This window comes from Protopterus annectens, chromosome 5.part1 (genome assembly GCF_019279795.1).
Source record: "Protopterus annectens isolate FY-2018-M chromosome 5.part1, PAN1.0, whole genome shotgun sequence".
NCBI lineage: Eukaryota > Metazoa > Chordata > Ceratodontiformes > Protopteridae > Protopterus > Protopterus annectens.
The window spans coordinates 267,509,594-267,537,464 of record NC_056736.1 but is presented as its reverse complement, the minus strand read 5'-3'; the positions used below and the strand labels follow the sequence as shown (position 1 = coordinate 267,537,464).

At 43.1% G+C, this 27,871-nt stretch overlaps 1 protein-coding gene across 1 annotated transcript in view; it reads left to right on the top strand.

The window, feature by feature from the left end:
* The window catches only part of SLC22A15 (solute carrier family 22 member 15), a 1,628,958-nt gene that overhangs the window by 349,406 nt on the left and 1,251,681 nt on the right, over nt 1–27,871 (top strand). The window contains exon 2 of the mRNA XM_044072941.1: nt 10,961–11,173. Within this exon, the coding sequence (XP_043928876.1) occupies nt 10,961–11,173 (213 nt within the window). The remainder of the gene's footprint in view (nt 1–10,960; nt 11,174–27,871) is intronic.

Here is a 27,871-nt window from a genome sequence, read left to right as displayed (position 1 = left end):
GCAGCTGACCACCAGGGGAATTACAAATTTTCCTAGACCCCATCCCATGCTGGGCTTTGGGTCTATTAAACTGGCTACCCCAGCATACTCTCCTCCCTAGGATCCGAGTTTCATATACCCGACATCTACAAGAGGACCCTTTTCCTCGGTGCTGACAACAACAGTGTCTGCGGCCCCTTTGGGTGTCTATTCCGTCAGAACCCACCCTTCCTCAATCTCATGCTTGGGGGGTGGAAAGCACGGTTCTGGCTGTGTTGTCGGTTCTTTCTTAGGGTCCGAGGGTGACTCCCGCCTCGAGTTTGCTTGAGGATCCGTCCCCGGGGGCAGACCATGTGGAGTGGGGTGTGACCCCGGTTCCGGGCTCCCATTTCTCTTCAGGTGGGCCTGCTTTCTGGGTGATGGAAAGGGTGATTGCTTCTAACAATCCACCTATGTCGGTCATCCCACTAGTTCCCTCTGAGCCACAGCTGTCAAAGGCCACCCCCCAGGACTCCAAGAGCGCAAGTCCCAGGAAACCCCTTTCTGAGTCTTCTTCGGATGCTCCGACTGACGAACCCCCTTGGAAACGGGTGTTTAAGAGGAAACACATGGACTCCCCAGATAGAACCATACCAAAGAGACTACCAACCAACGCAGATGGCACATCACTATGCCTCATCTTGGAAGAGGTACGTAGGAACCTACGTAGGGTTCACCCAGGCAAAGCATCCGGTCCGGATATAATCCCAGGGAGGCTACTTAAAAATTGTGCTGATTGGCTGGCACCAGTCTTCACAGACATTTTCAATATATCTCTCAGCCAGGAAAAAGTGCCCAAATGCTTCAAGACCACCGACATTATCCCTCTCCCCAAGAAACCATCTCCAGCATCATTAAGTGATTACCGGCCAATTGCACTTACCTCAGTAGTGATGAAGTGTTTCGAAAAAATGGTCAAGGATCACATAACATCCTGCTTACCTTCTACATTTGATCCTTTTCAATTTACATATAGGCCAAATCATTCTACTGCGGCTGCCATCGCCTTAACACTTCATCACACCTTGGACCACCTGGAAAATAAGGACTGGTTACGTACGCATGCTGTTCATAGACTTCAGCTCTGCCTTCAATAGAGTAATTCCACAACAACTGCAGTCTAAACTGAGTAATCTAGGCATAGAAAACAAAATATACAACTGGATCCTCGACTTCCTGACTGAAAGGCCACAAATAGTTTGAGCTGGAAAACATCACTCAAACAGCATCACCTTAAACACCGGGGTCCTACAAGGTTGTTTACTCACTCCACTTCTTTTCACAATTCTAAAACATGATTGCACAGCTAAGCATCATTCAAACAGAATCATCAAATTTGCAGATGATACCACAGTAACCGGCCTTATCAAGAAGGAAGATGAGGGAGCCTACAGGTAGGAGGTGACCCAACTCGTTCATTGGTGCACTGACAAGTTAGCACTAAATGTCGGGAAAACCAAGGAAGTCATCATCGATTTTTAGGAAGGTAAATAAGCCACACACCCATATCGTCATCAATGGTGCTACAGTGGAGAGAGTTAATAGCACCAAATTCCTAGGGCTACATATCTCGCAAGACCTCAGTTTTGCCACAAACACTTCCTACCTTATAAAGAGAGCCCAACAACGTCTCCACTTCCTTAGGAGACTTCGTAGAGCTAACCTTCCCCCACAGATCTTACTTACCCTCCACAGAGCCACAATTGAGAACGTACTGACAAACAACTTCATTGTTTGGTATGGAAATTGCTCTCAAGCCGATCTGAAGGCACTGGATAAGATCATTAAACAAGCCACAAAAATCATTGGCTCCAACCTTCAGTCCCTACAGGACATATATTCAAACAGATGCTATGGCAGAGTCTGAAAACTACTGAGAGATGTACATCATCCGGCCTATGGACTGTTCACACTCCTGCCAACAAGGAAGCGCTACAGAAGCATTAGATGCAGGACATCCAGATTCCATAACAGCTTCTTCCCACCTGCTATCAGACTGCTTAACAACAAACCTGTAACCTAACCTGCTAAATGAGTAAACAAACATTATTTATGTGCAATATGTCATTGTTATCTATATAGCTCACTTTACACTTTATACTTTATTGTGTTTATTTTTAGTATCTTATTTTTGATTTCTATTTCAGTATTTTTAAATTATTATTAATCTTCCTTCTGTAAACTATAATTCTTATGGTACGAGCCTGAGTATCGAAATTTCGTGCAGTGACACGCACTTTTTCCTCTGTGTTTATCTGTATGACAATAAAGTTTACTTTGACTGTGACAGAGGAGTCCCTCACAGAAGATACGGACTACAATGATGGGGAAGGATCCCCACGGTCACCCCCTGACAAGTCTCATTTGGAGACATCCTAGAAATCTTGAAACCGAGGGGTGACTGGAAGCCCTCCAGTCCTTCCTCGGAGGAATTCTTATTCCTGCAGGCCTTCCGCTCTCGGCCCTCTACTTCTTGGGTGACCCACCTGCCGATGAGTTGGTCAAGCTCATCGTGCAGCGGGCGTGGAAAAACCCTGACACCGTTGAGGCTATCCCTAGGAGATCAGATAAGATACGCTCCCCTCCAGAGGATCAACCCCATTGGTCTATGGGTTTGCCATTCGACGCTATGGTGGTGGCAGCAGCCAAGAAAAAGGACCTTGTGGAAGAAAGTCCTGCTGTTCATCCGCCCAATAGAGAGTCCTGGGCAGTGGACAGGTTAGGGAAGCGAGTTTTTGCGTCGCCGACCTTTGCAGTTAGGTCTCTAAACTTTCTGGCATATTTTACGAGGCTCCAGAGAGATCTCATCACCGAACTCTCTGGAACCCTCGTGGGTCAAGTTTCGGACAGGGCACGTGATAAAGTTGCTTCCCAACTTGCCACCCTAGAGTCAATATCCAATTTTTCTATGAGGTTGCTGTCCCAACGCAACCAAAGGAGCGGCTAGAGCTGCAGGTACCGGTGTAGTCATGAGACGCCACACCTGGATGCGCATTTGTGACCTCGCGGACTCCTTCAAGTCTTCCTTTTTAAGCACCCCTATCAAACCATCAGCTCTATTCGGTGCTAAGGTCAAGGATACATTAGCCAGGTGCGAGCAGGATGGGAAGACCTTGTCTGCCGTGGGACTACGCTTTTCAAAACCTCAGTGTTCCTTCTCCAGGAACCAGAGGAGTGGGAAGATGTGGCACAAGAAGTTTCAAGGTCCTTTCCGTGATGCACATAGTGAGGACTCCCCCAGAGGCAGAAGAGGTTCCATTAATGGAAGGCACCCCTTTCGGGGCAGAGGGGGTCCTCGGAATCAGGACTCCAGAGATACCTTCTCGGGAAGATGTATCAGCGATCCTGAAGCGCTGCCCGATTGCTTTCCTCTGGAAGCAGTTGGGACACATTTCTCTCTGCACCAAGCTGTCTCTCTATTAAAAACGATCAGTGGGTAAAGGGAATCATTACCAGAGGCAATCGCATTCCCCTAATATCTTATCCAAGACCTCCGAAATCCTTTCCCGATGTTCCACCCAGTCAAAGGGAGGAGGCAACTTCCGAAATATGAAAGCTATGTCAAAAACGAGTCATCCAACAGGTCCCCCCAGACCAGTGCGGATCAGGGTTCTACTCGAGATTCTTTTTAGTGCCAAAGAAGACTGGGGACTGGAGGCCCATTTTGGATGTCATCCAACTAAACAAATCAGTAGTTCAGACCACGTTTCGCATGGTCACGATTCAATCCATCCTTCCCTTTCCGTGGGAGGGTGTGTGTGGATGTGCTCGTTAGACCTCCGGGATGCGTTTTACCACATCAAGATTGACAAGCGCTCCAGGAGTCTCCTTTGCTTCCAGCTGGGAGCCAATCACTACCAATTTAGAGTCCTGCCATTCGGTCTCTTGACTGACCCCAGAGTGTTCACGAAATGCCTAGCAGTGGTCACAGCTCATCTGAGACTTCAGGGATTCCAGGTGTTTCCGTATCTAGACGATTGGCTCCTCTCCGCCCCCACCAAGCACCTTCTGGTCAAGGCCCTCTGCTACACTCTAGTACTAGCGGAGTCACCGGGCATCACCATCCACTGGGAGAAATCCAACCTTCAGCCCTCGCAACAATTGGAATTTATAGGGGCAATATTCACACTCCATCAAGTCTGGTCTGTCTTCCTCCTCACAGGCTTCAGAGATTAAGGGCACAAGTTCAAGTGATACTCTGTCAAAGAAAGGTATCTGCAAGGGAAGTTCTCCAGGCTCTGGGGTCTGTGGCTGCAGCCATCTCAATTGTTCCCCTAGCCAGATTACACATGAGAGTGCTACAGTGGCTTCTTCAGTCCCAGTGGATATCCAGTCTTCACCCCCTGAGCTCACATATCCTCATCACCAATACCTGCAAACAAGATCTCCTCTGGTGGATGAGTACAAACAAAGATCTTTGGTATCGCCCCTTCCAGGATCACCAACTCAGTGCCACGGTGACCACGGACACTTCCATGATAGGGGGGGGGGGCACTTCCAGGGAAAGTCATTCCAGGGCAAGTGGTCCAGTATATAGAGGTCATCTTGCATATCAATGTCCTAGAGTTAAGAGCGGTGCTATTGGCGTTGCAAGCTTTCGATTGCTATCCAGTTGGACAATATGTCCGTTGTCTGGTAAATAAACAGGGAGGGACCAAATCCTACCCCTTATGTCGCGAAGCCATGAGAATCTAGCAGTGGGCGATAGCTTTCAACCGCTTTCTGATCGCAACGCATATCCCGGGGAGCTCCAATGTGATGGCGGACAAACTAAGCAGATGCATCCTCATGAGTGGTCTCTCAGAGTGTGACGGCAGAAATCTTTAGCCGTTGGGGCCAACCATGCTGCAGTCTTTTCGCCTCCCCCCAAACACAAAATGCAGCAGCTACTTTTCCCTCTTTCCCCCTCACGGGGAGTCACCGAGAGACTCTTTGATTCACGATTGGCCCACGGGTCTCCTTTATGCTTATACTCCGATCCCCCTGATTCCCTTTTTTCTAAAGAAAGCTGTTCGGTTGAGAAGCAAATTGATCCTCATTGCCCCATTCTGGCCTCGTCAAGTGTGGTTTCTCTTCCTCTGACTTCATCTTTTACAACCCCCTTGGATCCTAGACACTCGTCATGACCTTATATTTCACCCACAAGGGTTGACTCCCCCGAATCTGTCCACTCTCAAGCTGACTGCTTGGTTTCTCCACTTCCGTTAGTTGCCAGGCAGAAAACCCTTTCTTCATCCATCTGTGATATTGTCCTGGCCTCACATAAACCATCCACCAGAAAACTTTACAGGGACAAATGGAAAAGATGCTCTAGTTGGTCACATAATCGGAAGCTAGATCCGTTCTCAGCTCCTGTAGCTATTATTCTTCATTATCTTGCTGAGCTGTTTGGCAGTGGTGCATCAGCTTCCACCATTTGAGTCCATTTAGCAGCTGTTTCCAACTTCCGTAATGGGTCAGATGGAGTCCCACTTATTTCCACCCGACTTTGCAAGACCTTCCTCAAGGGAATATTCCACAGCAGACCTCCCATCAGACAGCTGGTGGAGGCATGGAATCTCTCCTGGCTTCTTCAGTCTCTCTCTACCCCCTTTTGAGCCTGCGGCAACATGTGATCTAAAATTCCTGTCATGGAAATCCTTATTTCTGGTGGCGGTCACTTCAGCCAAATGAATATCTGAGTTGCAAGCCTTATGTATCAAGAGCTCTTATCTGATCATCCATAAGGACAGAGTATCACTTCGTACTAACCCATCCTTTCTTCCCAAGGTGGTTTCCGACTTTTCTGTTACTCAGTCCATTGAGCTCCCTGTATTCTTTCCAAATTATTCAAACAAGGGAGAATACTGCCTACATTCATTGGATGTTCATAGACAGTTACGTTTTTACCTGGACAGAACTAAGTCCTTTCGCAAGTTGGATCAACTTTTCGTTTCATTTGCGGGCCCTATAATGGGAGGTGCAGTATCGAAAGTTACCTTGTCAAAATGGCTCAGAGATTGCATTAGCTTTTCATATTCGCTTATGAATGAATCTAAGCCTGGTCAAATCAAAGCTCACTCAACTAGGGCTATTGCAGCATCGGTTGCGTTCCACTCTAGGGCCTCCATGAATGACATCTGTGCAGCTGCCATTTGGGCTAAACCCCATACCTTTATCAAGCATTACAAATTGGATCTGATCTCCAGGGGAAGAGCGGCTTTTGGCTCAATGGTTCTCAGGAATGCTTCTCCATAAGGGCCACCCAGGTTCTCCAAGTAGCTTGGGATTCTGTCCCATTAGTAATGAATAGGAAGAAGATTAACAACTTCAGATAAAGAAGTTATGTCTTACCATAACGTTCCATCTGAGTTGTTGATCTTCCAGTCATCACACCCTACCACCGACCCCCACCGCTCCTGGCGGATCTTCTGGGTCTTTGTGGTGTTTCAGGGTTTCTGCGCTGAGATGCCCTCTGACTTTCTGGTTCTTCTATATGTTGCATGCAAACTCGATCTGAGATAACTGAGTGAAGGGTATTGTGGGTAGCAGCTTAGTTCAAGGGTTTTTAGTTTACGCAAGCTTGGTATAAGGCTGATTAATTTCCGAGGGCTCGGAACTGGACCCATCAATGATGACTGGAAGAAGATCAACAACTCAGATGGAACATTATGGTAAGACATAACTTCTTTTTTTGGAAGCACTTTCTAACAGTCTTAATATAGTAAATATTGAGGAGGAGCTAGGCTGGCTAGAATATTGTTGGCAAGTCAGGCTTAATGCCTGCTTTCCACCAGGTCTCAATAACAGATGTATTTAAAAAGGAAGAAGCTCAAACATGAAGTTATTGATATAAATGTTTATGTATGAAAACTTCATATGTTTTTAAAATAAATGTTTACATTTTTTTTTTATAAAAGGCATGTGACATTTTGGACCATGTGATCTTTTAGTATGTAAAGTGTTGGGTGTGCCCAGAAATCAGTCTGAGGAAGTCTCAGAGTTAATAGAAGTGAGACGAAAGTGCTAACTGGGATTATCTGTTTGTTTTACTGTTCTACAATAAATTTGCTGCTGTTCATCTGGAGCCTGACAACTTCTTTTGGAAAATGTCACAGTAGACTATTTATGCAGGACAGCTGCAGACCCTTCACAAATGGCTGTTGTATAAGAACACCTTTCTAACAGGCGAGGTATACTGGAGATGAACCTTTTTGCTTCTGCAAGCAATAATCAGCTGAGTTTGACTTGTATGTCAGAGTACATTGCAAAAAAGCTTGGGCAGTGGACACCTTCTCCAGCTGGGCAGGTCTGTTTCTGTATGATTATTTCCTGTCGTCCCTTCTTCCCGAGGAGACTTAGAAAGAGAAAAAAGGAAAAATCCTTCATTATTGCTCCTTTCAGTTTTGCCAGTATGGGTTCATCATGCTCAAGACAGATGACATTAGAGGAACAAGAAATTTTGGCTCTGCATGTGCACCTTTTGACTCAAGGGGTACTTGGTGCACCTAAACTTTCAAACCTGCAAACTGACAGTGTGAATAGTCTGACTTTGTTGCAGTTCGTAAATTTGTTCTCAGAATATTTGTGTAATATCGTGAGGGAAGCCTGGAGGCATATATTAGGAAGTAGTAATCAGTCATTTGTGCTTGGTACCAAGGGACAAATCAGGTGCTGAACCTGACAGTGGTACCTTTGATTCTGTAATAGCTGTCTAAATTAGTTGCAAGAGAGCCAATGTATCCATTTAAAATGCACTTATTGGCCATGTCAGTCTGTTTGCCTGTGGAACCTTCCTTTGTTTCACTATTATCATTTTGGTCACTTTTTGTGGAGGTTCTACAGTTGAGAGCACATGAGAGTGGTGGCTCTGCCATTTAACTTGAGCTTCAGTTGGGAAAAGGTGAATTGGAATTAATTTAAACCAGCTGCCAATGCCTTTGAAATTCCTCACCTGGAAGACTCCTTTGTTAGTAGACATCATGCCAGCCAGAAGAATTTCTGAGCTACATGTCCTTATGTGTACAGAAACAGTTTGTTTTCTAGAAGGATAGAGATAACCAGTAAACAAATCTTTCTTTCATGCCTGAAGTGGTTACAGAGTTGGCATTAAATCAAACCATTAATTTGCCTGTGATTTTTCCAAAGAACAGGAAAGGAAGGAAGTGGAACTTACCTGCTTAGCAACAAGGACTTGAGAGAAGTGGGACAACTGTTTCCACCCAGTAAACAACTCCTAATTGACAAACAGGCCATCTCTTAAGTGTCTGACTCACTGCATAATTATGCCCAAGGAAGGACAATGCAAGGCCACATCAGGCCATACATTTCACTAGGGCTGCAACTATTACTGCCTTTAATAAAGTCTAGATGTACAGATTATTATATAGGCAGCTATTTGGTCTTCTGTTCATACTTTAGGATATCTAGCCTATAATGTTTATTTATTAAAGGGCAGGGCAGACTTCACCACTGCTGTTTTGCAGGACTTTTGCTGCCTGTTCCAGGAAAAATGGCCATCCACTTAACAGCGTATATAAGCATCACTGTGGCAACATAGCTTTCCTTTTTTTCTCAGCTCTTTGTATTTCCTATGTGTCTTACAGTTGGGTTTGGTACCTGTTTACCTCAGTTTCTCCCCCCTCCCCAAATGCCTGTGTTTGCTGCTTTTCCTGGGCAGCCTACTCCTGTATAGGTTCATAGGTTCATACTAGGCTATTTGCCCTAGGGCATTTATAAGCCTAGCCAGAATGTGTTTGGCTTTCGCCACCCATTTTAAATTTATTTTGCTATGCCCTTTTTCGAGGTTAGTATATTGTGCCTCTGTCTAACAGTGACACAGAAGTGATACCCGGGGTAAACCTACGATCTCCCATCCACTCATCAAGATTCCTCTTGAAGAGAGTCAATGAGGGACTCTGCCTAACCTGGACTGGGATTTTATTCCAGAGTGAAGGGAGCCTCTGGGTTATGAATCTGTCCCTCCAGCATGTCCTATTTATTTCAGTGCTGAGGTTCAAGTCTCTCGAGCCAGAGCTCGATGGGATTTGGATTTTCTGAGGTACAACATGTCCATTGAGTCTGGGGTGGCCATGGCTTTATACGTCAAGCACAGATCGCCTCTGAACAGGCGGTATGCCACTGAGTAGAGCTGGAGTTTCTTTAACCGGGCAGCGTATGGCATCTGTTTGATCCCTTTGATCCTCTTGGTGAGGTACTTTTGGGGTCTTTCCAGTTGCTGCAGGTGTCTGGTAAGGTACATCCCAAAAGGGGCATTGTACTCAATTATGGGCCTGATGAGGGATGAGTAAAGAGGCACGATGACCTCCCCTGATATAGATGTGAATCCCTTCATGATTAGGTGGGCTATATAAAATGTTTTTCTAACCACTTTGGCCACGTGGTTGTCAAATGAGAGATTGCTATCAACTTGGGTCCCCAGGTCCCTAATTACTTCTTCTGTACTTAATGGATTACCACCTATGTGGTAATTTGTGGGCACTTTGTTTTTGCCAAAGGGGATGACTATACACTTTTTGGCATTTAGCTTGAGGCCATGGCTCTGGCACCAGTTGTCTGTTTCTATGGGGCCCTTTTGGAGGATGCTTGTGTCGGCTGGAGAGTCGATTATGGCGCCCAGTTTGCAGTCATTTGCGAACTTGGTCAGCGGGCCTGTACCTCCGAGAAATATATACCGAACAAGAGAGGTCCCAGGACTGAGCCTTGTGGGACACCACTTGTAACTGGTTTGGAGTCTGACATGGCTCCAGCAATTCTAACCATGTGGGTTCTAAGCTGGGATTTTGCATAGCACCACGGTGGTTAGATGATGAGGTCTTCTAACCAGTTTGTTTACCCTGAGGGCAATAAAATGTTCTAGCTTCCTTTGTTGAAGCAGCCAGAGGACTGCCACCCTTTAGATACCTGGCCAAGAAGAAACTGAAAATTGGTGCAGACTGACTAATAGGGAGCATGCTGATGTTTTTGGGAAGGAGGAGTCCGCTCAGCCAGGCAGAAGAGTTCACAGTTCTTGAACTCTGTTATGGTAGCCTGTGTGACTGCTTTCACTTTTTGTTATGAAAGAAGTTGGGTTGTTATTGAGTGCGCCATTTTTATTCATAAAATCAGCATAGTTTTTAAACTGTTTGTGCATTTGTGTGTGCTTTAATATAGTCAACAAAAGGCAACGTGTCGAACATGACAGGAAGTAAAAGTTACCTTTTGTCTTAAAGTTGCTGTATTAAGAAGTAGGTATGCAAAGCAATTTTCAAATCTGAGTCCATAGGAATTTTTTTTTTCTGTTGCCGATCACAGTTTTTCCACAGTTGTCTTTGGTACTTTTCCTTTTAGTGTTCTAAGCTTGTCTTTATACTAGCAGGTTTGTATTTTTGTTATTGATCTTTTGCTAATGGTATGATGCTGAATTTAAACATTGGAATGTTTGAGTTTGTGGTATATTAAGTGTGTTTTCTCTCTATGGAAAATTACCTATATAGACAGGGCAAGGTTTGAAACTTCAGGATTCTAGCACAGTCCATATAAGCATATGTGTTACAGCAGTGAGTATAGTGACCATTCAGAATCAGAAGATCGGACTTGATTAAGATGAATGCACAATGTATAATGTCATTTGTGAATGCCAGTAGTGAGTCACTGAGATGATGCAGCAGTAGCACTCTGATTGCTTGTAATTTTGGACAGCATGATTGATTTATGAATATGTATTAGGCTTAATTTATATGTTGGTACATGCAAGGATGGAGTAAGCAAGATATGCATGCAGCTGTCTTCTTTCCAACTGTATACTTAGCATGATATGGTAACAGTGAATTTGTGAATCCCAGTTGGTGGTGGCATATTACTTAGCTGCATAACTTAACGTGGTATGTGTAGTAAGTGTTCCCACAGTCCCTTATCCTTATGTACAGTCTTGGTCAACATTTGCTTTTTTTCTCTCTTCTAGCTGTATACAGCCACAGAAGCGCTTCTTATTGCGCTGGTGGGTGCAACACCTTCTTACTATTGGGACCATGAGGAATACACCATCAATACAAGTCATGCTATGCAGTGGGAAAGTGAAGAGCATGAGTTCAGGGAATGGCTGAAAGAAGCCAACAAAAGTGATCTTCAAAGCCACTTACACTTCAATGGAAGTTTCACATCTATTGTCACTGAGGTAAGCAAAATGAATATTTAGTGTTAAACTTTGTGAATTCTGAGTATCTTTATTGTGAGTCCCAAAACTGTGAGGCTGAATGTGTGAAAAGGAACAGTATATAGGTTCACAGGTTCAATGAGTAGAGAAGGCAGAGGCAGTCCATAGACCATAATCATTTTGGTAGAACTCTTCCACATTGGATACCACCTGCCTCCAGGACAAACCAGTTCAAGCCCAGGACAAATTTATAGGTGCCCATCCCAACAACAAGAGTTACCTTAAAGGAAGTAAGGATGTCACTCTATTTTGTATGAAATGGAATAATGCATTGTTGTCTCTTCCATTTATCTTTAACTGATGGGTCTATCAGATCTGTGTGGATTAGACATAAACAGTTCTGTATCTTTTGGATCCAAGGCTCAGACTCCTCCCCCTGCCCGTAATTCCAGTTTGTCAACTGAATACCTCCGATCTCATTTACTGTTCAAGTGCTACAGATGCGTTCTTTTTTTGGATAGTTGTTCTGCTTGTAGCTAGTGCTTAGTATTTTTCCTTTACCTCTTTCTAGGTTTTTGTGATGATTTCTGCTTCTTTCCCTTGTACACAAATATCTCTACAAAAAAAAATATATCTTTCTCCTAGTGTGTGTTAACTTTTTCCTGGTGATCGTTAAGGGTTATTGTTAAAATCTGAAGGGTTTGTTTGTTATTTTTTGTTAGATGGTTTAGTTAGTATTGTTCTGGTAGCTTGATGATACTATCCCTTAGTAGTTTGTGCAAACTTTGTTCTTCAGAATATCTTACAAGATTTCTGGTTTTAAAACAGTGCAGTTCTTGTGGCCATAAAATTTCCCCACAGGACACACACGCGTTGTGTGTGTATACTGTTTGAGGGCCTCTCATCTTGACAAAGATTGCTGTGCTTTTGGAGCCAGAGCTTTGGTTGACCAGCAGTCAAAGCTGACCTTAAAGGGGCTTCTCCCTGCCTCCTTCGGGAAAGGCAACCTCTCACAATCATTTTCATCTCTCTTAAGAAATCAACAGACAAAAATAAGAGAGAAAAGGTAAACGACAGACAAAGACAAGAATAAAGAGGTTTCTTGTGAGAAGCTTTCTGAGACATACCGGGAGAAGGAACCTAGAAAAAGGTCCTCTGATCTGACAGTCCTATTGGATTTGGCTGCAAAGGTACAGAAGGCTTTGGGACTGACTACAGTTTTCGATTTGATCAGGGTCAGATCTCCTACTCCGCCCATTACTGGATCCAGGATTTCACCTGAACCTGTTAGAGACTTTGCTCTCCCTTCCTACAAGAAAGATCTTTTCAGCGTATTTCCAGGTCGGGTCTATATTATATATTCAAACTTTCTAAACTTCGAATCCCATATGTTCGACAACATATGATCAAAGTTTAAAAGTTCGAATATATAATTTAAAAAAAAAAAAAAAAAAACCTTAACGGTGCAGGTAGGGGGGCAAGCCCCCCTGCATCTTCCACACCCCCTACTTAAATATACCAACTCCGAGATCGCACTTCAGTGCAGAAAAGGGAAATTCTCCCATTCTGCACCGAACAGCGCCGTTAAGTTTAACCTACGAACACTTGAAATTCCGATCATATGGTGTCAACCATATGCCATTCGAAATTTCCAGCATTCGTGGTTCTAATAGGAACCCTCCAGGTCACCTTCCAAATCCTCTTCTCTTAGGTCATTTAGGTCATTCAGGAGTCTACCTGAAGCAGATGTGGACAAGATGAATAAGTTCTTGATGACTGTGATCCAGCTGGGGGTCTTCTCTATGCTAACCACTGTTGGGGGGGAGGGTGCTGGGACCTGCCCTTCCTTCTCCTTTTGTGGTTGCACCTTCTCTGATCTGACCTTTGGATATAGTGCCTATAGATCTGAGTGATTCCCAAGAATTGCCTGTGTCAAAGCTGAAGGACTGTTTCTCTTCAACTCTGGCAATATCTCTGACATAATTGACTCTGGTGTCTAATCTGGATGGGTCCTGTTCTCCGAGGTTTTTGGATTCTTCCCTTCATCTCAGTGCTTCAGCTCTTGACAGCTCAGCTCTAGTGTCTTCTTTGGATCTGAGTCGGATTGTTGCTCAGATCATGCCCTTGTGAAGTTCTTCGGATACTGCAGAGCTTGCTTTGGGACCAGTATCATCTTTGGCCTTTGCGATCTTTATTAGAGACCTCCCTAAGTCTAGAGAGCAGGCATATTTCTTACAGTCAGAGCTGTCCCTCGACCTGCTAACTTCTTCAGGTCCTCTTCTTCCTATTCTTCCTGCCACTTTGAGACAGACAGCCCTTAAAGGTCTCGAATCAGTTCACGTTGTAGACTTTCTGGCTGCTTCAGAGTTTTTCTTGGAGCATCCCAGTGTAGAAGTACACCAAAAGCATGTGTGCAAGATGAGAGACTTAAGACTCCCCTCAGGAGTTACTCACTGAGGATATTGATTTTGATGAGGGGGAGGGTTCCTTAGATCTTCTCTAGAGGATGTGTCCTTTGGCAAGACTCTAGAATTAAGACAAATGAAGGTGACCTTTGGCATACAAAGCAATCTCAGACCCCACCTTGATGGGACTGCTGCATATCCGCAAGTCAAGCTTCACTCGAGTAACCTGCACACACAACCTCAACATGGTCTGTGACATCAATAGGACATGTTAGCAGGAGAGACTTGTGTCCCAGAGACTCCATCTTCTGTGGACTAGACTCCCTCTCCATGTCATGCAATTAACCCTTTTTAAGCATAACCTGGATAACTGGATGGGGAACAGAAAATACACCCCTGGGATTCCACCTGTGTCCCTGCTGGACAAGGGCACCGGGTGTTGACTTGTTGGAACAAGGCTAAATTCTTGGCTAGGCTTGTAAGGGCCTCAGGGCCAATAGCCTACTAACTTCCTGTGATCCTATGGTGGGACTTGCTGTTGCACCATTAAAGTTCAGGTGGCTGCCATCTAAGATTTCCATGTGGTAGAGAAACAAGCTTCCATTGCTTCTTTGAAGTTCTGTAAAGCTTTTCTAAGGGGTAGCTTTCTTCTTTGCTCCCCCTTTAAGGGATCCTCTTTGACCATGGAGCATTACCGTCATACTTCAGGCCTTGATAACCCCCCATCCCCTTTGAACAAGCTGTGACGGCAGAGTTGAAGTATCTTTCTTGGTAGACACTTACTGGTAGTTGTTACCTCCACTCGAAGAATTTCAGAGCTTCAAGCACTTTCTTGTAAACCTCCATACTTGATTTTTCAGAAAGATGGGATATCACTTTGAACTAATCCTACTTTTCTTACTAAGGTGTCTTTGAAGTTTACTTTGAATCAAACTATTAGTCTGCCTGCTTTCTTTTCGATTTTTTCTGATAAAGGGTGTGACAAAAGGAGGTACTGCCAGCACAGCTAGCTGGAATTTTGTAAATAATTGTATGTCATTTGTGAATATCAAATTTATTTATACGAGTTGCTGGTACTACAAATGTGTTAGAACTGTTTGTCGTGTGTATATCAAACTGATTTGTACAGACAGTTGTGTTGAAAAGGTATTTGTAAAGTGCTTGTGTTTGAAATGTATCCACAGTGTGCCCTACAGGACAGAGAACAGAAATGTACATGCACTACTGTAACTGTCTAAATGTATATTCCAAGTAAAAACAGAAGACACAACCCTCGAAAACAACCAGTAACATAAACCACAGGGTTGCAAGGAGTCAATGATACCAAACACGGCTTGACAAAAGGCTTTTAATATCACTTCACAAATAGATTTAACACCAACACTGCACATACGTTTTCGTCCCTCTAAAGACTTCTTCGGACAGAAATAGTGCATCAAACAGTAATTGAGGCTTATACAATAACCAGTTAACTAATCAACCAATAAAATCACATACATAATTATTAGGGCTAGCAGGCTGACTTATACATATGAAGATTTTTTAAAGGAATGTGAATAACTGGAAGGGTTATTTCTTGAAAGGGGATACCCTAAGGAAATGTTGACGGATGTTATGAATTATGTGATGAGCCTTAGAGATACCAGATACTTTCCCATTATGGGGAAGAAGGGAGATACTACAATTGCCCACTTGGTAAATGGGAACAATAATGATTATCAGATGGCCTTTGCCATGGAATACAATTTAGATTCTAGGAGTTTTCAGAATATTTTTTCTAAGGAATGGGATAGGTTTATGTCCCTAGCAGACCTTAGAGGTTTACAAGAACAACTGGCTAAAATTATTTATAGAAGGGGAAGAAATTTAAAAGATTTGCTTGGAAGACAGAACACGTCAAATGGCCATGAGTGAGGCAGAAAACATGGTACTTTTAAATGTGGTGCGTGTGGTCAATGTAATTTTATTTTGAATGTGAGTTATATGGAGATTAAGGATAGAGACAAGGTCTTGCACAATTCTAGTTTCAGTAACTGTAATACCAGTATATTAGTATACCTGGCTACCTGTGTTCAGTGCCAGGCTTTTTATGTGGAGAAGACTGAGCGAAAATTAAAAAGACGGATATACGAGCATGGTTATGATATCCGGATAAGAAATTAAAAGAACGCACTGTTTAAGCATACCCTGGAATGTGTTCAGGCCAAATTTTTAATTTTTGTTATTGAAATAGTACCAAAGGATATCCAAGGGGTTTATGGGAAATAAAACTGGAGTACCAGGAGGTTTACTGGTAGGTCACTTTGGACTCCGGTAGATTTCCCGGATTAAATGAGTATGTTTCCATTGCCCCACTGTTAAAACTAAGGGCAGCTAAATTATGAGGTATTTTAATGTGAACATTAGTGAAGGTTTTTGACAGTCTTGCACCTTACATGTGTTCATGCTGGTTTTTGGTATTTTAGATATTTATTTTAGGAGGTGAAGTCATTGTAATTATTTATTATGACCACTAGATGGTAGCACATTCATGAGGATTTAGTTGTTCATAGGTAGGTACTAGGCTATCTGCCCGAAGGCATTTATAAGCCTAGCCAGAATGTGTTGGCTTTCGCCGCCCCCTTAGATTAGTTCCCTGTGCCTTTGTCCAGCAGAGCCACTGAAGTGATCCCCGGGGTAAACTTTCTGTTTCCCATCCACTCGTCAAGGCTTCTTTTGAAGAGTGTTAGCAAGGAGCTCTGCCTAATGTAGATTGGAATCTTGTTTCAAAGCATGGGAAGTCTCTGGGACAGGAATCTATCCCTCCAGCATGTCCTATTGTTGTGGTGACGTTTAGATCCCTGGAGCATGTGGCTCGAGGGGATAAGGTTTTCTTTAGGTGGAGCATGTCCATCAATTCTGAGTTGGACATGGCCTTGTATGTCAGGCAGAGATCACCTCTGAGTAGGTGGTATGCAACCGAGTACAGCTGGAGTTTCTTCAGTCGAGCTGCATAGGGCATCTGTTTGAGGCCAGTGATCCTCTTGGTGAGGTACGTCTGTGGTCTTTCCACCTGTTGCAGGTGTCTTGTAAGGTACATCCCAAGTGGGGCGTTGTACTCTATGATGGGTCTGATGAGTGATGAGTAGAGGGGCACAATGACCTCTTTTAATCTGGATGCGAACCCTTTTGTGATTAGGTGGGCCACATAGAAGGATTTTCTAACCACTTTGGCAATGTGATTATCAAAGGTGAGATTACTATCTACTTGGGTCCCCAGATCCCTTATTACGTCTTCCGTATTTAGGGGACTACCACCTATGTGATAGTTTGTGGGTACTTTGTTTTTACCAAAGGGGATGACTATGCACTTTTTGGCATTTAGCTTGAGGCCATGATTTTGTCACCAGGTATCTGTCTCAGTGAGACCCTTTTGGAGGATGTCTGTGTCAGCCGGAGAGTCAATTATAGCCCCTAGTTTGCAGTCGTCTGCGAACTTGGTCAGCCATAGTCCTCCTGTGCTTGCCTGTACCTCTGAGAAGTATATGCCGAATGGGGGGTCCTAGGACTGAGCCCTGGGGAACGCCACTTGTAACCAGTTTAGAGTCGGACCTAGCTCCTGCAACTCTCACCATGTGGGTTCTGTCCGTGAGCCAGTTGGCAACCCATCTTGTGACGTAGGGGTTTATGTTCAGGCTGGTGAGCTTGTGTATAGTACCAGAATGGGGAATGGTGTTGAAGGCTTTAGCGAGGTCTAGGAAGGTTGTGTGCCACCTTTCTTTCATCTATAGCCTTGTTAACTGTCTCAAAGAAGCCCACCAGGTTTAGGAGGCATGATCTGCCCTTAACAAAGCCGAACTGGGTATGGTCCAGTGTTTGGATGTTCCCAATGTCTCTGTTAATGAGTTCCATGATGATGTGCTCCATAGCCTTGCAGACCAAGCTAGTCAGACTTATAGGGCGATAGTTTCCGGGGTCTGCTGTGGCTCCACCTTTGTGGAGCGGAATAACCATTGATGTGCACCACTCTATGGGTACGTAGCCTGTGGAGAGGCTGAGTTTGACCAGTGTGTTTAGGTGAGGGGTTAGTTCGTCTTTGAGCTCATGTAGGATGCAGCTTGAGACACCGTCCGGTCCCACTGATGCTGTGTTTTTGGTTTTGGAGAGGACTGTTTTAACCTGAGTGTCTGTGATTTCAGGGACTCTACATTCTTCTGGTATGGTTATGGGCCCTTTTGGGGGTGAGAGGGGGGTGAAGTTTGCGCTGAACCTGTCTGCCACGATGTTGGCAATATCGGTCGGTTCAGTGTATTTTGTGCCATTTTGCACCAACTCCAAGCAGATCTGATCATTGCCACTTGATTTTTGACATGGCTAGAGAATGCCTTGTGGTTATCTTTGGAGTCCTTGGCAATTTTTCTTTCAAAGCTCGCCTGGGATGATTTTATGAGGGATCGTAGTTTCTTGCTGATACTAATCAGGGATGTCTTCCCTTCTTGGGATTTTACTCTTTTCTGTACTAGTTTCCTCCTCCTATTGTATACCTTGTTTGTGGCAGGAGTCCGCCAGACTGGTTTCCTTTTCTTGGAGGAGTGAGTCTTGGTTTTGCTTGGGATGGCATGATAAATGCATTCTTGTAGGTGCCGTAGAATGCATTAGTAAAGGATTTTGCAGTTTGGACCACGTTGTCCTTCAGCATGGGGGCTTTTAAACTTTCCACCTCGGTCTTAAGTAACGTGAAGTTTGAATCTGAAAAGTTTTTCACAGTGGTTTCCTTGTCTGGGGGTGGGGGTGGAATGTGGATATCCAGAGTGATTTGTTTATGGTCAGATCTAACCAGCGAGGGGTTGACCTCCGGTGTGTAACACTGGTCGCCCATGTTGGTGATGACCAGGTCCAATATTTTTGTCGCCTCTGTTGGGAGTGCTGACCAATTATTGAACCAAGGCATTTGAGTTTATAAATTCTAGGAAATGTTGGGCAAGGGAGTTAGTACTTGAGTAGTTCTCCCAGTTAATGTTTGGGTAATTGAAATCACCCAATATTAGGGTGTTTGGTAGGACCTTTATGTTTCCAGAAACGTGGAATAGGAGTCCTGGGACATGGGTGATCTGTAGCAAGCTACAATTTGAATTACAGTTTTGCCCGTTAGTTGCACGTGGATGATTTCTGTAGCATTGTGCTGTGCCACTTACCTGGAGGTGTGGGTATTCTTGATGAATATGGATACCCCCCACCATTTGTATTTTGGTTTCAGTTCTGTAGCCAAAATGTATGGTATGAGTTGTAGCCTGGTAGTGCTGGGGTGCTCTCTGGAGCCTTAAACCATGTTTCGGTTACTGCACGTATATCGATTTTCTCCATACTGAAGAGTGCCTCGAGTGCGTGCATTTTGAGGTTTAGACTTCTAGCACTGAGTAGCATTACCCTCAGTTTTTTGTTACTTGTGCTATTTACGGTGGTGGATTTCTCTTTTGAGCCTTGCCTAAAAAAGGCACTATGGGGGGTGGCAAGAGCCTTGGCCAGTATTTGAAACCCTAAGGGTGACAGGTGCAAGCCGTCTCTAGCGAAGCAGCATGGCTTGTCGAGCATGTCATCCCAAGTAGACAGACACTGGATCCCCTTTGAATGACACCAGAAACTTAGCCAGTTGTGGAAATCAAGATTTTTTTTCTTTATACCATGGTATCATTCTTGGTGAGGGCAGGATGCTACTCAAGGTCAGGGTCATACCGGCCTGGGTTATGTGATCAGAGAGCTCTTCATGTCTCTTTTCATGTAGTCCAGGGAGGTACGGCTCGGGTCATTCACACCAACATGGACAATGACAGATTCATATTTGTACTTGTTCTGGATTGACCTGAGTGCTTGTGTTATGTGGCAGATCCTGGCACCCAACATGCAGCTAACAGTAACCTTCTCCTTATTCAGCTTAGTGAGTGGGACGTCAGTGTGCCTGACTATAGAGTCACCTATTACTAGTATGTTGGATACATTATTTTGCCTTAAGTGCTGTGATTGCATGGCACACTGGTTTTGTGAAGTATGTGTTTCATGGTTTGTGTTGGAGGGGTGGAGGTTGCTTGGATGTTTGCTTTGGAGGTCTCTGTTGGCTTTGCAGATTTTTATTTAGAGCCTCCGAGTATGTTTTCATGCATTTATGTGTGTTTTTTGCCTGTGCTGGTTTAATGGGTCTGTGTGAGACTGGTGGTGTGATGCAAGTAGTTCCCTTCTCCTCTTGACTGTCTGATCCAGTCTTGGGTTGAGAGAGCTTAGCCTCCAGTTTGGCTGTATAATTGCATCTCTCACATGTATTAGTGTCTGGTGGTTGGAGGAGAGGGTTGTCTGTGTACATGAGGCAGTTGTAACATTGCCTCAAAATGTCCAGATTCACCAGTTGGACTGGAGAGTACACCTGAAACTGCCCTTTGGACATGCCTGGATAGGTACAGTGAACTGTTTTACTGGATGGCTGGTAAGATCGAATAGAGTGCCTTGTCCTTCTGTACAGTACAGGAGAGTTTAATGCTAGGGTTTATAAGTGCTTGCTATAAGTTTTGAGCAAGTGCCAGGCTGAGAAATGAATGGCTTGAGTGCTTAAGTTGAAAGTTTGTCTAGTTCCAAGGGAAAAATTGAAGAGGAGACTTTGTGGAGCTGGGAATAGTTTTACCCTAGCTAACTGGCGCTGCCCAATGTGCAAAACTGGACAAATGCAGTATTTATAGCAGGGAAATGAAAAAGGGAAATTAGCCCAAAATGGCCAATAAACTACTAATTTCTGGGCTGAAACCACTCCTCCAGGGACAGATAGGCTGCTCAAAGCTCCCCTCTCTCACAGGTGAACAGACAAACTTCCTTCTGTCCAAGTAAGGTATCGGCAAACACAGAGATTTGTAACACGGCCCTGAATTCAGCACTAATCTGAAAACTGGACTATACTAGCTTTGAAAAGCGGGAAACAAGTATATTTTTTTGTTTTTTTTTCCAGAAAATAAAGCAGATACAATAAAAAAACCCCGCTTTAAATGCACAGAAAAGGATACTTATTGTTATATATCGCAGATCAGAATTGTACTCAATGCCCCTAGTAATAAAGTAGGAAGGAACACAAATACAGTAAAAGCAGATGAATAAAGTGCAAATTTTTTTTTATATATATATCAAACAATAGAAAACGAACAAACTAATTTAAACAAGTTACCCAATTAACCAGAAAACAGCTCAAACTGAGCCCTGTTCCAGCAGTCTTCAGTCAGACAAGTTCTTACTGTGCACACTCCTGCTACTAGGGTGCAGGGGAACCTTCTCCAAAAAAAGATGGCCTGGATCAGTGCTCACGTTATACAAACAAAGCTATATTCAGCAGGCCTGAATCTGGTCTATGCTACAGCAAGAAGGCACACCAATTTCAGAAAGAAACAGTTCAAATAAGCAGGCACAATAAGCCTGTGACTAGAAATTCCCAGCTCAGAAGGGCAGAATCCAGTCTCTCATCCCACAAGAATGCAGACCACAAACCCACTTAATGTAGAATAACTGTCCTGAAGCCCAAGTGCTTAAGACAGAACTAATACACTTTTAGAATAGCAGACACTGGGCCTTCAGTCAGCAATTCCCAGCTTAGAAGGATGTAAGCTATCTGTTCTGCCACAACAGTGCAGACCACAAACCTTCTTAATGTAAAACAGCCTGTATGAAGTCCAAGTGCTTAAACCAAAAGACTTAGAATAACAGGTACAATTTAATCAGGCTACTACCAAACAGTAATAAATGCAGCAGAATAAATATTTTATTTTATTTATTTATTTTTATTTTACATTTGTTGACCGGGCTAGTCTAGAAATTGAGTACTTTTAAGAAAAGCAAAATAAAATAGGAGGAAACACAAATACAGTAAAAGCAGATGAATAAAGTGCAATTTTTTTTTCTTAAGTGCAAGGGGAGAGGAAGGAAGAACCTAGGTGGGTTGGCCTTCTCAAATTCTCTCTGTATTATGTAGAGTGAACACAGGACTCAGAATATGATCTCACTGTACTCTGTTAAGTGTGCAAATGAGATGGACCCAGGAGGAGTGTTCTAATACAGACTTAGGGGCGAGCAATTCCAGAGCCACCAGCACTAATACCAACACAGGAACAGGGAAGGTGGGTGGAGAACTAACTGCAGAGAGAGAGACAGCACACTGTTCAATGAAACACAATTAGGAAACAGAAAACATGAAAAATACAGTACTTTTAAAACTGTAAGTTTGTACTTAACAGAAGACTAAAATACACTACTACTGCAAGTTTCACTTAACTTCAGCTTCTAATGCAGATGTTTGTAGCCAAGCAAGTCTCTCAGAAGTTGAGCATATAATGATTTCTCAAACTTTGTGGCTAGCACTTAAAGTACAGAGGAATCCCTCTAGGCTATTAAATATCCGATAACAAAGAAGTGATAACACCTCCCCCCTCTTATAGCAGAGAGACATACAGCACACTGTCCAGTGAAACACAATTAGGAAATAGAAAAAATGAAAATACAGTACTTTCAAAACTGCAAGTTTGTACTTGGCAGAAGACTAAAATACACTACTGCAAGTTTCACTTAACTTCAGCTTCTAATGCAGATGTTTGTAGCCAAGCATGTCTCTCAGAAGTTGAGCATAAAAATGCTTGTTAGAAATGCTGGAAGAATTTTTTATAATAAATTTTATAATAAAATGTTATTTTATGTTTTTAAATAGATTTAAACATGTTTTAATATAGGAAGTTGTTCACCTTTACTGTCATCCCATTATTTATGTATTTGTATTGATATTTATAGTCTGTATTTAATTGTCCTTGTCCTTGCTTTGTCCTTGTTCTAATCCAGACCAACACCCCACCCCTACCTCCCCCACCTAGACTCTTAACCCAACTATACTACCGCCACTACTAACCACAGTCAGAAATAGCTAGTTGTCTTTACATACTTTAACATCTTGTCTGACAACTTTGTTACTAATATGATAAATGACAAGAAACTGTCTTAACTTGCAACATTTTCTGTATATACTGTTGATAATCAATATTTTGTTATTGTATTAAAGCCAACAGCCTGTAATGTTTACTATTGCTGCAACTTTGTATCTATCATGTACATGATGTGGAGCTTTTTTCCCCGGGCATTTGTTGAAAAAGGACCTGAGTCCAGTCGGAATTTCTCAGTAAACAAATGTAAATAAATAAATAAATTATGCATTTTCTAGTTAGGGTTATTTAAGAGAAATGGAGACAATTAAATGTATGTGCTTTTATTGGTTGATTAGTTAACTAGTTATTATGTAAGCCTCAATTACTGTTTGATGTACTATTTCTGTTTGAAGAAGTCTTTAGAGGGACAGAAACGTATGTGCAGTGTTGGCGTTAATCTATTTGTGAAGTGATATTAAAAGCCTTTAGTCAAGCCATGTTTGGTATCAGTGACTCCTTGCAACCGTGTGGTTTATGTCTAAATGTATACGTTTTAACAGAGAAGACTAGCAGACAGGAGGTTAACCTCTAACCTCAGTCCAAGAAACTATCTGAAATTAAATCACTTTATAGGCTAGGCCATAAAGATACTGTCTCATAGATTTCAGTGCAGCCAGAGATACAGTCTGTACTAGGAAGCTTTCTGTATATTCTTTGAGGTGAACTAATTACTACTCTGGAAGTGTAGACCTATGCAGTTGTTTTATGACTTCCAGCACCTGCCAAAGATCTGAGCAAAAGCCCTTGTGTGTGTATTTTTACAGGTAGGTGCTAAGTCCTGCCAGCTTCCAGCAATGCAGGTTTTGCAAGGGAACTAGAAGCCAGATGACCAGAAGTGATGTCATTCTGCAAGCCATCTTAGAAGTAATATTTTAGATATTATTTTGAGAAGTCTCTTAGAATACAGCTCTGTATAATGTCTTGGGCCTGGCAACAGTAAGAAGGACCATTCACCACATCATGTGCCTTGCTCTTTTAAGTAAGTAGGGATAGCAACTCTCTTGGATACACTCAAGAATATAGTGAAGCTTAGTTTAGATATTGTTTTTCTTTATTTGTCTGAGCCTGTCCGTCAGTGTTATTTTAAATATATCCTGTGATTTGAAGTCTGATGTCACTGTGAATATACACTTAGTATTTTCTTCTGTGTTTTATTAGTAAATATATTTAAACCTTTTCATTGTGGCTAATCTTTGTAGAGATATTTAAGTTTTGAGAGTACTTGCATATTTATTTGGTGATAGTGTGTGGGCCACTCCTAATTGCCTTGCTCATGGTCAAACTGCCATTTGTGTTAATGTTAATTTCACTCAGTATATTGGGTACCTTTGGTAGAGCCTTAAGATAGCTGGAAGGAGTGTCTGGTGGCAGTCATACCTACCTTATAGTCTGGGCAGAAGGGGGCATAGCTAGTAAACCTGTGTCAGCCTTTCCCACGTGTGTGTGTGTGAAATCTGAGTATGTGTGTGTCAGCTACTTGGGCAGTGACACGAAGCACTGGTTAGACAGAGAGGGTGCTGGAAGCCTTGGCTTGGACACTCAGCTGAGATTTCATCTCTATAGCTGTGCCAGTGGGGAGTCTTTCTGGGGATCTGGAGAAAATGAGAGAAACCAGCCCTGGACTGACTGTGGTCTATGTGTGCTCTTAAGGGAAATTGCAGTTGATGCAGAGACCTGCATCTGGAAATACTGTGTGTGTACCTGTTGTCCTCCCAGTAAACATTCCCCACAGGTGCCAGTGGTGAGGATTGAGCCTCCATGATTACTGGTCCAGTGGTGGGACGTCACGTATTGGTTGGCAGTGGTGGGATATCCACAGCACATATTGGTTGGCAGTGGTAGAATATCTACATCACAAAGGGGGTACATTTTATATTTGATCGATGTTCATCGACAACTGAGATTTTGCCTACACCGAACTAATCTGCTTTGTTTTCTCTTTATTCAAATTGGGAAAATGGGTTTCTAAAGTGACTGTATGCAGGTGGCTATCTGAATGCATTTCATATGTTTATAAGGAAGAAGGTTTATGAAAAATTATACGCACGTCTTCTGTTGATTTCTTGCTGTTACTTGCATTAGTACACATGCATACCACAGTATATTAACTATTTACTGTGACCAACTACTTTCTATTACTGTATTGTACTAAGAACAATAAATACACTGAGACAAACTGCTGCAGTTAATACGTTTACTATTACATTCTACTTTTGGGTCTACAAGCACGCTATCCAGATACTGTCAACTCTCTACGGCAAATTCACAAAGCTTGTTTATACACACTCATATCTATACCAGAGTCTGATCAATTCTTTTTGTTCTCTTAATTTATGATTGTCCTTGGTTTTCTGAAGTTCGGTGGTCCTGGGAAAGTCAGTTTTGCATTATCCAAAACTTGGTGTTCCAGCATTATCTTGCTTGATGTTACATTTCTTTATTTTATTGATGTCTTTCCAACTACCATCTGCATGGCTATTTTTACAAAACTCTGTTTCTCAATAACGTACTCCTTTATGCGTGGATGCCAGTATCTAATTAAGCTATATACGTTTGCTAGCACACTTACTACTTTCTAATTTTCAGCATTTTATACTATTTCTAAATTAACCCTTTATATTTCATATTATTCTTGCAGCTTCTTACTCAAGCTAATAATCATCCTAACAACAGTTTAAATGGAACAGTAAATGAAAACAGAATAGTCTTACTCTTACAGTTTAGCCTTGCCCTGTTATTCCAAAGCTCATTCTACTGGGGCAGTAGCTACTTCTTCAGACTACTTCTCAAAAGTACTTATTGATTACATTTGTGCAGCTGCTTCTTGGCCTACTGTGCGTACCTTTATATCTCACTACAAGCTGGACTTGCATTCCTGGTCTATGGCTTCTTTTGGTTCCATCATCTTCCGAAATATCCTTCTATGAGACTTCCCTGGGTTTATAGTAATTGAGAACTCTGTCCCATCAGCCGAAGTTGGATGGAAGAGGCATCATCAGATACAAAAACTAATTTCTTGCCATAACATTAGATCTGTGTTGCCCTCTTCCATCCTCCTCAACTTTCCCTCCCTCTGTCCCCCCTGCCAAATTGTCACTTTCTCGCAGGACTCCAGTTTGACCATACTGTAGCTATTCGTAGCTTTGTGTTGTTACAGCCTCTGCATCCCAGGTATATCTCATTCAGTCCTATAGCACCTCTTTTGTACTCTTCCAATTAACAGCTATAGCTGCTTATGGCATCCAGGCATTTTTTGGATCTGTCTTCCTTAATTAAATGAGTTACCAGTTAATTATAGGCAGTATTAGAACGTGCAAGGTGTATTTAATAAAATAATACTAAGATTGTAAATCTCATACGTACTACAGTAAATAAATTAACCTTTAATCTGATATCCATTTTCATTTGTTCCTCAAGTGTTGGGTTCGGATCCGAGAGACTCAGCTGCTTCTTTGAGATCATAGGTTCATAGGTAGGTACTAGGCTATCGTCCCAAGGGCCTATGAAAGCCTAGCCAGCCAGGTTCCCTGGCTTACGCCACCCAAGAAAGTTATTTTCCTGTGCCACTGTCGAGCAGAGACACAGTGATCCCCGGGGTGTATTTCCTATTTCCCATCCACTCATCAAGATTTTTCTTGAAGAGCGCTAATGAAAAACTTTGCTTGACATAGATGGGTAGCCTGCTGCAGACTATGGGAAGTCTATGGGACAGGAATCTATCCCTCCAGCATATCCTGTTTATTGTGGTGACAAGGTTTAGGTCCCTAGAGCGTGTAGCTCGGAGGGATTGGGATTTCTTTAGGTGTAGCATGTCCAACAGCTCTGGGTTTGACATAGCTTTATATGTTAGGCAGAGATCACCTTGGAGTAGGCGATATGCTACCGAGTAAAGCTGGAGTTTTTTGAGGTAGTCAGTATAGGGCATTTGTCTGAGGCCAGTAATCCTCTTTGTGAGGTACTTCTGTGGCCTTTCCAGCTGCTGCAGATGTCTTGTGAGGCACATTCCAAAAGGGGCGTTGTACTCTATAATGTGTCTAACGAGTGTCGAGTAGAGGGGAACAATGACCTCTTTTTCCTGGATGAGAACCCTTTTATGATGAGGTATGCCACGTAGAAGGACTCCTGACTGTTGTGGCGATGTGACTATCAAAGGAGAGACTACTGTCCACCTGGGTCCCAAGGTCTCTTATCACGCATTCAGTGTTAAGTAGATTGCTGCCTATGTGGTAGTTCATGGGTACAGAATTTTTACCAAAGGGGATGACACTGCACTTTTTGGCATTGAGCTTGAGGCCATGGCTCTGACACCAGGCATCTGTCTCAGCGAGGCCCTTCTGTAGGATGTCCACATCATTTGGGGACTTGACTATGGCTCCTAGTTTGCAGTCATCTGTGAACTTCGTTAGCTAGAGGCCTTCTGTGTTAGCCTGTACTTCAGAGAAGTAGATACCAAACGGGAGAGGTCCCAGGACGGAACCCTGTGGTACTCCACTTGTCACTGCTTTGAGGTCAGATTTGGAGTCTGCAACTTTTACAGTGTGGGTTCTGTCAGTGAGCCAGTTGGCAACCCATCTTGTGACATAGGGATTTATACCTAGTTTAGTGAGTTTAGCTATAATTCCAGAATGGGGGATGGTGTTGAAAGTCTTGACGAGGTCAAGATAGGCTGTGTGAACCACCTTACCCTCTTCTACGGCTTTGGTGACTGCCTCAAAGAAGTCAAGTCAGGTTCAGGAGGCATGATCTACCTTTCACAAACCCGAACTGGGTGGGATCCAGAGTTTGGAGGTTACCAATGTCTTTGTTTATGAGTTCCATGATGATACATTCCATGGCCTTGCAGACCAGGCTCGTCAGGGTAATAGGTCGATAGTTCCCGGGATCAGTGGTGGCTTCCCCTTTGTGGAGTGGGATAACTGTTGCTGGGCGCCATTCAGTTGGTACAAAGCCTGATGCAAGGCTATTATTGAACATGATGCTTAAGTGGGGAGCCAGTTCATTCTGAAGTTCATGTAAAATGCAGCCTGGGATGTTGTCCGGTCCCATGGATGCTGTGTTTTTGGCTTTAGAGAGTGCAACTTTTACCTGCATAGTAGTGATTACTGGGACTCTGCATTCTTCCTGTGTAGATATGGGCCCCTTAGGGGTGAGGGGGGGGGGTGAAGTTAGCACAGGATGTTGGCAGTATCAGTTGGTTCTGTAATTATCTTGCCTTTGTGCTGTAACTCAGAGCAGATCTGGGTGTTGCCATCGAGATTATTGACATAGCTATAGAATGCTTTGTGGTTGTCCTTGGAATTAGTGGTGATTTTGTTTTCGTAGCTAGCTTTGGAGGATCT